Source organism: Nycticebus coucang, chromosome 8 (assembly GCF_027406575.1).
Source record: "Nycticebus coucang isolate mNycCou1 chromosome 8, mNycCou1.pri, whole genome shotgun sequence".
Lineage (NCBI taxonomy): Eukaryota > Metazoa > Chordata > Mammalia > Primates > Lorisidae > Nycticebus > Nycticebus coucang.
In genome coordinates this window covers 48,896,609-48,908,976 of record NC_069787.1, presented here as the reverse complement: position 1 = coordinate 48,908,976, position 12,368 = coordinate 48,896,609, and the positions used below count along the sequence as shown (strand labels likewise).

Below are 12,368 nucleotides of genomic sequence, written 5' to 3'. Positions count from 1 at the left end.
AGCAGTCAATAAAATGGATATGGATTTTCACTGTTGGTTTCAACACCTGTAAAAATGTACGTTTCAGATCACTTGTTCTTACACAGCTTGTCCTTTAGCAGCTTTACAGTAATCTAAGAACTGTCTTTACAAAGAAATTTTATTTTATTTTTTTTTTACCATTTCTGCTTGAGTATTTCCTGACTCACTACTGGGCAGGACTTGTGAGAAAATTATTTCCTTCTAAAACACTTACCCAGTGAATCTAGTTCATAAAATATTTTAAAACATTGCTAAAAGGTGTGCTAAGATATTATCTAATGCTTACTTTGCTAATTCAAGGGTCAATTAGGATGCTTTCCAGGGTAGTCTGAATTGTTTGTGAAGCCCCTTTGTAACCTTATTTACTTTTTTTGTGGAATTCAAATTAAATTATGGACATTTTTCCATTGCCAGATCATTTAAACCTAGATAATTATGCAGATTACAATCTCTTCCAGCTACTGGATTATAATCTTTTTTCTTAGGATAGTGGGAATTCCTGACTGACTACATATTACTGATGATAGTGTTGTGAACAGAAATAAACCCATCCCTTGTCTGGGTCCACTAACATACAAGGGCTAGACCTCCATGAGCACTTCACACCTTTCTGTGATGAAGATGCTTGCTGTTCCTTCATCCAGCATCTAATGATGGACAATTAATTGCTCCTTCCATAAGAAAGTGAAACTACGCAGTGTAAAACCACCACAGACTTGAGCTAAATCAGTTTAGTCTGTATAGAGATTTGGGATTTGACTCCGTTTAAGTTTTGGTCAGACTGGTAGAAAGAGCAAAGATATCTTGCCATGCTTTGGATAATCATATTCAAATCATTTTTCAAACAATAAAATACTATTTAAGACTAAATTTCAAAACAGTTTCTGGCTGGGTGTGGTGGCTCAAGCCTATTAATTCTAGCACTCTAGGAGGCCAAGCTCAGGAGTTTGAGACCAGCCTGACCAAGTACAAGACCCCATCTCTACTAAAAATAGAACAATTAACCAGGTGGTCCACACCTGACAAGCTACTGGGGTAGCTGAGACAGGAGGATCACTTGAGCCCAGGAGTCTGAGGTTGCACTAAGCTATGATAATACCACTGTGCTCTACCTGGGGTGTCCCTCCTCCCAACCTCTGCAAAAAAAAATAGTTTCTGTTGCACAAGAATAAGCAAGCTTATGTTTAAGGCCATAAGATATCCTCAAGTTAATGATCTCTGCCACAAACATGTCTCCTGTTTTTTTCTAGAGACTTTTTTCTAATTTAAGTTAGTCCATTTATGTTAGAACCAATTCAGTAAACAACCACTAACTGCTCAAATCTCATTAAAGCACTATCTACAGCAAGCCCATAGTCACTGTTGGGAAACAGCTTGAATGTGAAGGCAGGTAATAACCAGTACCACCCGACCTTCATTGTATTTTCACATTCAGCCAAAGAATAACAGTAAACACTAATAAATCCAGCCAACTTCTGTATCTGTTGTGGGTTCATTCCCTGGCCTATCCTTCCTGCTTCTACCCTAGAGAGAACCATTAGCCTGAATTTTGAATTAGTTTCCTCTAGGGTTTTCTTCCTCATTTCATTTTTTTCCTTTCTTTTTCTTTCCATTAGAGTGTTGATTTATTGAAGGACACCAAACTTTTAAAAATTAAAGACAACTTCTCACTTTAAGGCAAGTAGCACAGCAATTCAGAGCACATTAGTTTGGATGCTAGGAGTAAGAACTCACCTTTGTCTACCAAGCTATAAGTTTTAACGTGAAAATTGCAATGCTTTAATATGCTGATTACAGAATGACAGTGCCCCTAGTGTAAAATACAAGGCAAAAAATTTTATTTATTTGTTTTTGAGACAGAGCCTCAAGCTGTCACCCTGGGTAGAGTGCCGCGGCATCACAGCTCAGAGCAACCTCCAACTCCTGGGCTTAAGCGATTCTCTTGCCTCAGCCTCCCAAGTAGCTGGGACTACAGGCGCCTGCCACAACGCCCGGCTATTTTTAGGTTGTAGTTGTCATTGTTTGGCAGGCCTGGGCTGGATTCTAACCTGCCAGCTCTGGTGTATGTGGCTGGCGCCTTAGCTGCTTGAGCTGTAGATGTCAAGCTGGTAAAAATTTTAATAACTTAAATTTCAAAAACTAGAGCACGTATTCTAGATTGATGAAAAACTAATGAGCATTTACTGTTAGAACTCTACCTCTACTGTGGTGCTGGGGAAAGAACATGAGCCTTGGAACATCACTTTATCATATGAATTTATAGGGAAAGTACCTAAGTCAGGCACATAATCCATAATAAATGATGGTTATTTTTGTCCATCTAGCAGTTCTATTTTGGAAGTCTTACCTAATGTCATGCTTAGTCTCTTTTTTATGTGTAAGAATTTTTCACACTGAGTTCCTTCATTTAAAAAAAAAATATACTCTTGGCCAAGCATGGCGGCTCATGCGGGTAATCCTAGCACTCTGGGAAGCCGAGGCAGGTGGGTCGCCTGAGCTCATAGGTTCGAGACCAACCTGAGCCAGAGCAAGACCTTGTCTCTAGAAAATAGCCAGGCATTGTGGCAGGTGCCTGTAGTCCCAGCTATTCGGGAGGCTGAGGCAAGAGAATAGTTTTGAGTCCAAGAATTTGAGGTTGGTGCAAGCTATGATGCCATGGCACTCTACCGAGGGTGACAACATGAGACACTGTGTCCCCCCCCCAAAACAAAAAACACTCTTTAGCTGGGTGTGTTAGCTCATGCCTGTAATCCCAGCATTTTGGGAGGGCAAGATAGGAGGGTTGCTTGAGGCTAGGAGTTTGAGACCAGCCTGGGCAATAGAACATGACCCTACTTCCAAAAATAAATAAATATAAACAAACACGCATACACACAACACTCTTGGACCGTGGTGTTTTCCAAAGCAATTTCTTTCCCAGTAAAGCACTATCAGTGCTTAATCTTCACACTTCACAATATTAAACTTGGGGATTCTTGTCACATTTATGTGCAATCCACAAGACATTAATAATGCAAAATACCCCAAAAGGGAAAAGGAATGGTCTATTCATTTGTTTGGTTCATTTTTTTTTTTTTTTTTTGCAGTTTTTTGTCTGGGGCTGGGTTTGAACCCACCACCTCCGACATACGGGGCCGGCGCCCTCCTCCTTTGAGCCACAGGGGCCGCCCCATTTGTTTGGTTCTGAACTTTCATTCAGTTGACCTAACATACTTCCAAACTAAAAAAGAAATAAGAGTAATACTTGGCAATATTTGTTTGCTCATAGTGCTCAGCTGGGATGTTTACAGATCAATGATCGTTCAAAGTAATCCTCCTGAGCGTAGATGGCAGTACAATTTTAAATTTTCAAGAGAACAGAGGCACAGGGATTTGCAAAGTGATGTTAGAGGAAAACAGTTGGTTGATTTTGCCAACACTTTCTATTTAAAGTGTGGTTATGTTTTAAGAGTTTATAAACATGTTAAAGACACAATCTGGGCCACCTGTTTCTCCTGACCACAGATAAGCTATGTGAAGTGGGTTATACTGCTTTATGATGGAGGCCATGCTTTCCTCACCTTCTGCCCTCGCTATGCAGTGCTTGCTCCAATTTTAACTTCAACCTGCATTTCTGCCCATCCTGAGGACATGTTAGGAATTCCTTGACTGCCAGTCTGAGCCATGTGGTGAGGGGCACTTTAGGCTGCAGTCTGACCACATATGGCATCTGTGTTAATGCAGCCTGAGTTCTGAACCAGGGGTCTGGATACTGACTTTCATCTCTACCTGAGGAGCTTCCTTTTCTTAAATTGGCAGCCATATTCTTGTCAGCATGAAATCAGGGCTTGCAGGAGTTAAATTTGCTTGCAACTAACATCTGACAGAACTTTAACAGAACAACCAAACCTGGTTAATCCAAATCACTTTGCAAACTCCATTTTTATTTGGATTAAAAAGCTTTAGGTGAACAAACATGATACATACATGTTATAAGACTAGTTGCCATTTAAACCTTAGATGATGATATGATACAGAAATTAGAATAAAGCAATTTTTAATCAGTTCTGAAGACGTCCAAGCTGAAAAGTCATTAACACCAATTTGGGGATTTTACACAAATAATTGTCCCCCCTTAATTCTTCCTCATAGGAAGGAAAAGGTAGGTTAAAAAACCAACAGAAGCCTTTTTTTTTTTTTTTTAATCAGTTGGCTGACAAACAAATACTATTTTAAATCTGTAGGTTTTTCCCCTATATAAACAATTCTCCACAGGGACTTAACATTTTGAAAACATTCAGGCCGTTATACTTTCTAAACCACATTACTATAGTTCCTGTAACTTATGAAGAAAAGATACATAGTTTACTTAAACTTTTCTTTTGTCTGGATTTTTCTTTTTTTGAAGATGGCTGACCTCTGATCTTTTATCCTAAATATTAACTGATACTTTCCAAGTTAATATATAACAGACATGATTCTAAAATAAATACATAGGTCTTTTTTTTTTAAAAAAAAAAAACTTAATTAGGGCCTTTCTAGTGGCACCCTGGGCCAGCTCTGTCACTGCTTTAGGGAAGCCCTTGGTTGGATCTATGATTTCTGTAGCACCTCTAGGTGCTGGGAAGGAGCCTGGAGAAATGCTCTGGCTTCTGATACCCTGATTGGCCCACAGTGAAGAGTTTTTAGAGGCACCCCAAAGAAGTCTCATCCAAACCTAAAAAGGGGGATAAAACGAATGCATGAAATAAATAAATAATTTAACCAAAACTAAATTTCGGGTTTTTTGGTGTAATTCAAGGATGTCTAAGGAACAAAATAATCTGATTTTATTATACAGTCCATGATGATTCAATGGCCCAAATAACTAGGAACTGAAGATTTATCAGATTCAGTTTAACAATAAGGTTACTGACATACTATTGCAATACACTTTTTTAAAATTCAAAATTATTTAAAATACTTGATGAAAATTGAGATCCAGTGGTTGACTAAAGGCAATTAAGTTACAAGGGCCTCCCGTATTTAAAGTATCTAGCTATAATAAGAGACCTTTTCCCATTCTATACTTTTGTCCTCATGATTTAATAAGTACAGTAATTAAACATCTGGGTATTGATTCATAGCAGATTAAAAGGAAAGAAGTGTCCTCTGAGAGTCACTCTCAACTTACAGACAGCAGTGGAAGCTCCCAATGGCAACCACCCCTCTTACAATAAGCAGATTTCAAAAACATACCCTCAGTGAAATAATGTTCCATGTTTGTTGCTTCTTACTGTGTATCATACACTACCTCCAAATGTTGATTCTAGGGTCATATAAGAAAGAGAGGACCACCAAACTCAACTGTTTGGGATCTGTAATGGTCTTTCCAGTGAGAATTTTCTTAAATTATAATTTCCCTTCTCCTGTAATTCATAAACACAAGCTAAATTCAGAAAATATTTTAGAAAGTATTAGATTTTTGATTGAGAATCATAACCCTCTAATAAAAAAAGAAAAAAGAAGAAAATCCAAGTTCATTGGAGAAACTAATTTTAAAAAGAGAGAATTACAATTCTTAAACTTTGAAGACAAAAATGCCACATCTGATAATAAGGAAATAAAGAATACTAAAACATATTTGGATATACAAGTAATCTACCCTTTCACAATTATATTTCTGATGCAGCTCTTAATCTAGTTAACACACTCCCTTCCTCTGCTAGGTCAGGTATTATGTTTAAAAAAAATCACCTCCATGCAAATTTTAATGCTTTCTTCAAGATGAACTTCAATGTTTTTCAATGAAACATTTAAAATTTTATATCATCTAACACGTATAGACATAAATTCTGAATTCATTATGAATAAATCAAAAGTACCCTTAAACTTACCTTTAGGACTAAATATAATTCAAGGTTGTGCACAAGTCTGGAAAAATCACTGACACCAAAGATGTGTAACTTAGCACAAGAAAAAAAAAAGCTTTTCCCTCTCAGTGGCCAAGAAGTACACTAGCTGCAGACAGATGCACAACACTGATTACAGATTTCTGTATGAGCCTCTGAGTTGACAGAGCAAATGTGCCATGTCTGCCACATATCTGAACCTACATAACCACCTTTCAAAAGAAGCACGTCACTTCACTTATAAGAAACAGCTTTTGTGGAAAGTGGCTGAAGATATTCAGGCACATGAAACAAACACAAGTACACTCCCCTGTCTGATGTAAACTAGGAACAAATTCACATTTCATTATCAACGAATCTGTAAACTCTGGTGTGTATTTTTTCTCCATTTCGTTTGTTCTTTTATGAAAACAAACCCCCCAAAACAAAAAGAGCCCCCAAACCCCAAGCCAAGACAAAACCTTTGATGGTTTCAGTTCCATGGCAACAAGTAAAAAGATAAAACTCCAAGTCTACATACACAACCAATTATGAAACTGGTTTTAAACAAAGGAAACATATGCAAAAAAATCATTGTGTATTTGATAAAGTCAACTTAATATAACAAAAACGAAATAGCTTATTAAAAGTGTCCTTATATAAAAATGGCCTTGTGATGTACAGTAAAATGCAATAAAAATTATTATCCTTTGTTCCTTTCCCCCACCCCCAGTAACTAAAATGGCTACTGTTCCACAATTCGTTATGCTTCTATAAAAGAAACAATGATGTGATTAAATGTTTTCTAGGTTGTATGCTTGGCGAATGTTGAGGGTGTCTCTGAGCATCAAATCCCGAAGGCGCCAGAGGGCATCTGCCATGGTGGTGTGGGCCCCTTTACTTTTCAGCCAATGAGAGGGTAGGCGGCTTTCTTGTTCTTTTGACAAATGGATGTCACGTCTTCGAGCTGAAAATTAAAGTGCAGACAGAAACAGAAATTGGAATTTTTTTGTTTTGAGACAGGGCTTCCCTCTGTCACCCAGGCATGATCTTAGTTCACTGGAACCTTAAACTCCTGAGCTCAAGTGATCCTCTCACCTCAGCTTCCTGAGTAGCTGGGAATCCTGGTGTGTGCAGCCACATCCAGTTGATTTTTTTTTTTTTTTTTTGAGACAGTCTCACTGCATCGGCCTGGGTAGAGTGCCGGGGCATCACAGCTTATAGCAACCTCAGACTCTTAGGCTTAAGTGATTCTCTTACCTCAGACTCCCAAGCAACTGGGACTACAGGCACCTGCCACAACACCCAGCTATTTTTTTTTTTTTTTTTTTGAGACAGAGCCTCAAGCTGTCCCCCTGGGTAGAGTGCTGTAGCATCACAGCTCACAGCTCAAAGCAACCTCCAACTCCTGGTCTCAAGCGATTCTCTTGCCTCTACCTCCCAAGTAGCTGGGACTACAGGCGCCTGCCACAATGCCCGGCTATTTTTTGGTTGTAGTTGTCATTATTGTTTGGCGGGCCCGGGCTGGATTCAAACCCGCCAGCTCAGGTGTATGTGGCTGGTACCTTAGCCGCTTGAGCCACAGGCACCGAGCCCACCCAGCTATTTTTTTGCTGTGGTTGTCATTGTTGCTTTAGCTGGCCCAGGCAGGGTTTGAACCTGCCAGCCGTGGTCTATGTGGATGGTGCCCTACCCACTGAGCAACAGGCTCTGCCCCATCCAGTTGATTTTTTTTTGTTTGAGACAGTCTCATTTTGTTGCCCTCGGTAGAGTGCCGTAGCGTCACAGCTCACAGCAACCTCAAACTCCTGGGCTTAAGCACTTCTCTTGCCTCAGCCTCACAAGAAGCTCGGACTACAGGTGCCTGCCAAACACCTGGCTATTTTTTTTTTTTTTTTTTGAGACAGAGCCTCAAGCTGTCACCCTGGGTAGAGTGCCTTGGCATCATAGCTCACAGCAACCTCCAACTCCTGGGCTCAAATGATTCTCCTGCCTCCACCTCCCAAGAAGCTGAGACTACAGGCGCCTGCCACAATGCCCGGCTATTTTTTCGTTGTAGCCATCATTGTTGTTTGGCGGGCCCGGGCTGGATTCAGACCCACCAGCTCAGGTGTATGTGGCTGGCGCCTTAACCACTTGAGCCATAGGCGCCGACCCCCAACTATTTTTTGGTTGTAGTTGTCATTGTTTGGCAGGCTGGGGCTGGATTTGAACCCACAGCTCTGGTGTACATGGCTGGCGCCCTAGCTGCTGAGCTATAGGTGCTGAGCCTATACAGTTGATTTTTAAAATTATTTTTGTAGAGACGGGATCTTGCTATGTTGCTCAGGCTGGTCTCAAAACACTCAAGCGATCCTCCCACCTTGGCCTCCCAAACTGCTAGCTAGGATTACAGGCATCAGTCACTATGCCTGGCCTAGAAACTGGAAAAAAAAATTTTTGACAGCAGAATTCAACTTTTTATTGAACACATTACAAAAAAGATTTAGTCAAAAAGACCAAAGCCCATGTCATCATCAGATTCCTCAGATTCTTCTTTCTTTGCTTCTACTTTCTTCTCCTCAGCTGGGGCAGCAGCAGTGGAGGGGGCAGGACCTCCTGCCGGTGCAGCACCAGCTGCTGGAGCAGGTCCACCAGCCCCTACATTGCAAATGAGGCTCCCAGTGTTGACATCAGCCAGGGCCTTTGCAAATAAGACAGGCCAAAAAGGTTCAACATTTCCACCAGCTGCTTTAATGAGGGCATTTATCTTATCCTCCGTGGCGGTCACCTCATCGTCATGCAAAATGAGGGCTGAGTAAATGCAGGCGAGCTCTGAGATGGAGGCCATGGCGTGAGCGAGTACTGAGATAGCTCTGCCAGGCGCGGTGCTAGTCGCCGGATGAAGTGAGGGCCTCACCCCAACGCGGCCTTAGCTTTCTCAGAAGAACCAAGCACCCTGGCGGCAGCTGAGGAACTGGAAATTTTTATTTTTTTGTGACAGAATCCTACTCTGTTGCTCAGGTTAGACTGCTGTGGCATCCAGAAATTGAAATTTTAAGATGTCAAAATTTCCCTCAGTGCTAAGGTTTGATAGACTTAATTAAAACATTTAATATTCATTAAAAATTATGGTTTTAACTATAGAATATTTGCAAGCAAATTTTTATACTGTTTTATTAAGTTCTAAAAATATATATATATATAGTTTTGAGACAGAGTCTCACTCTGTAGCCTTGGGCTAGAGTATAGTGGCATGATCACACTCACCGCTACCTCAAACTCGTGGGCTCAAGTGATCTGCCTGCCTCAAGCCTCCGGCCACATACACCAGGGCTGGCAGGTTTGAACCCAGCCTGGGCCTGCCTAGTATTACAAGTGCCTGCCAATATGCCTGGCTAATTTTTTTCTATTTTTAGTAGACACAAGGTCTTGCTCTTTCTCAAGCTTGTCTCAAACTCCTGACCTCAAGTAATCCTTCCATTTCAACCTCTGAGAGTGTTAGGATTACAGGTGTGAGTCAACTTCCTGGGCCAATTTTTTTTTTTTTAAAAAAAAAAAAAAAGAAAAGGAAAGAAACGCTAGGGGTGGCACCTGTGGCTCAAAGGAGTAAGGTGCCGACCCCATATGCTAGAGGTGGTGGGTTCAAACCCAGCCCTGGCCAAAAACTGCAAAAAGAAAAGAAGAAAAAAAAATGCCAGTACAGTGTAGTGGTATTATCATAGCTCACTATAACCTCAAACTCTTAGGCTCAAGCAATTCTGCCTCAGCCTCCTGAGTAGCAGGGACTACAGTCACGCACCACCATGCCTGACTAATTTTCCTTTTTTGTTTTGAGACAGAGTCTCACTTTGTTGCCCCCTGGGAGAATACCATGGCATCACAGCTCACAGCAACCTCAGACTCTTGGGCTCAAGCGATTCTCTTGCCTCAGCCAAGTAGCTGGGACTATAGGCGCCTGTCATAACATCCTGCTATTGTTAAAGACAGGGTCTAGTTCTAGCTAATGCTGGTCTCAAACCTGTGAGCTCAGGCCATCTGCCCACCTTGGCCTCCCAGGGGGCTAGGATTACAGGCACGAGCCATCGTGCTTGGCTTAATTTTTCTCTTTTCTGAAGAGACCGGCGTCTTGCTGTATTGCCCAGGCTGGTCTCACAAACTCCTGGCTTCAAGTGAGCCTATCTCTCAAAATGCTAGAATTATAGGTCACCATGGATGGCTTAATCATAATAGTTTTTATAGGCAGGAATATTTAATAATTCAATGTTAACAGTATCTAAAAAAGTAAACATTTGAAGAAGAGGAAAATAAACTACACACAAAAAAATCAAATGATCAAATTTTGTTTAGAAATGAAGAACAAGTAGAAAATTAGTAATTTCTCTGCAGAAATTAGACAAGTTATTTCAGTATGTACTGAAAATACATTAAGTCTTGCTGGGCGCCGTGGCTCATGCTTGTAATCCTAGCACTCTGTGAGGCCAAGGCAGGTGGATTGCCTGAGCTCAAACCAGCTTGAAGAATGAGACCTCCTCTCTACTAAAAATAGAAAAAAAAGCTAGCTGCAAGTTATGGTGGGCTCCTGTAGTCCTAGCTACTTGGGAGGCTGAGGCAAGAGGGTTGGTTGAGCCCAAGAGTTTGAGGTCACTGTTGAGCTATGACACCATGGCACTCTAGCATGGATAAACAGAGACTGTCTCAACAACAACAAACCCTCCCCCAACTCCCAAAACATTAAGTCTACTGAACGAAATAACTTGATAGGTGAATAAAAACATGCTTTTGGATATTTTTTTTTGTTAAATTAAAACGAAATAATTTTTAATTTATTTAACTGCATCTATACTTAATCCCCAAATGCCTAAAAAATAGTTCAGAATATACTTCAAAAGATGACTCACAAATTTTCAGTGTGTGATGTCAATATGTGAAGAAACTCCAAAGTATTCTATGAAATATATGATTTAACTGTATTGGAAAAAGGGATGAGGAAGCATGTATTTCCCAAAACCTCATTTAGAAAGGCTCATTTAGAAAGACTCTCCTGGCCAGGCAAGGTGGCACATGCCTAGCACTTTGGGATTATAGACCAAGACAGGCAGATTGCTTGAGCTCAGGAGTTGGAGAGCAGCCTGAACAAGAGTGAGACCTCATCTGCTAAAATTAGGCAAAACCATGCATTGTGATGGGCTCATGTACTCTGAGCTATCAAATAATCCTGGTATGTGATGCATACAATTAGATCTAATAAAGAAAACACTACCCTAAACACTTGGTATACTTGACAGAACAGAAATCGAAACAGGAGTCTGGAATGCAGGACAATAACGTTACGAGGGTTAAGAGTCCAACAGAGATTATAAATCTTTTGACTGGTTTGTTTCTTACCTTATTCTTACAACATATTCTCCATACAGCAGCCATAGTGATTCCTCTAATGTATGTTTCAGCTCATACCACTGTTCTGCTCAACCCCTTCCAGGACTTCCCATCTACTCTGTCTACAGAACCTACCATGATCAGATGTCCACCTCAGAGGGCTCATCCCCTATCACATTCCCCTGTCCTGCCTTAACCACTCTTCTTCTTCTTCTTTTTTTTTTTGAGACAGAATCTCACTTTGATGCCCTTGGTAGAGTGCTGTGGCATCACAGCTCACAGCAACCTCAAACTCTTGAGCTCAAGTAATCCTTTTGTTTCAGCCGCCAGAGTAGCTGGGACTACAGGCTCCCACTACAATGCCCAGCTATTTTTAGAGTTGGGCATTTTTAGAGTTTTTCACTCTTGCTTAGGCTAGTCTCCAACACCTGAGCTCAGGCAATCTACCCGCCTTAGCCTTCCAGAGTGCTACGATTACAGGCATGAGCCATTGTGCCTGGCCTTACCCAGCTTTCTTATTGTTTCTCAAATATGCCTTTGCATCTGGCATCTGTTGTGTCTAAAGGGAGTAAAATTTCAGATATGCAAGTGGTTTTCTTCCTTGCTTCCTTCAGGGTTCTTTTCACAAGTCTCCTACCAGTGAAGTTTTGTCTGACTGCAGGACCTTACCTTAATACTACTCTCTATCCTATTATACTGCTTTAATTTTATTCATAGCCCTAATTACTACCTGATTTTCTATGTACTTATTTTTTAATTTATTTACTGACTCCCCAACCTCTGCCCCAATGTAAGTCTTTAAGAGAGCAGAGATTTACATTTTTTTACTGCTATATACATAACAGCCAGAACAGTGTCTAGCACAGCAGTACTCAATCAGTTTTTATGGAATAAATGTGATTAAATGAAAAAGCACAGATACTTACCTAGAATACATGTCATGGGGCAAGTTTCTTCCAGATTACTCAGAAATACTTCTTTTTTGTAGAACATTTTTGTGGGTTCATGCTCTGTCTCTTCTGGGTGAATGAAGATGGGGCCATAAAAATATGCAGCTCCATCTCGAACCCATACTTTTTAAATTCTTTGGAGAAAAATGGAGAAATTAAAGTAGTTTCATTCTTAAAGAATTAATCTAAC

The 12,368-nt window shown here is 40.5% G+C and overlaps 2 protein-coding genes across 2 annotated transcripts in view; one reads left to right on the top strand and one right to left on the bottom strand.

Moving 5' to 3' along the window:
* LOC128591328 (uncharacterized) overlaps nucleotides 1-12,368 on the top strand; it is a 75,687-nt gene that overhangs the window by 54,105 nt on the left and 9,214 nt on the right. The window lies entirely within an intron of this gene.
* On the bottom strand, nucleotides 2,373-9,164 carry LOC128591229 (60S acidic ribosomal protein P1-like). Its single transcript, XM_053598676.1, has 2 exons — nucleotides 8,347-9,164; nucleotides 2,373-2,385 (listed from the first exon to the last, which is right to left on the bottom strand). Exon 1 carries the CDS (start codon nucleotides 8,698-8,700, stop codon nucleotides 8,356-8,358), a length of 345 nt encoding a protein of 114 aa, XP_053454651.1. The 5' UTR covers nucleotides 8,701-9,164; the 3' UTR covers nucleotides 2,373-2,385; nucleotides 8,347-8,355.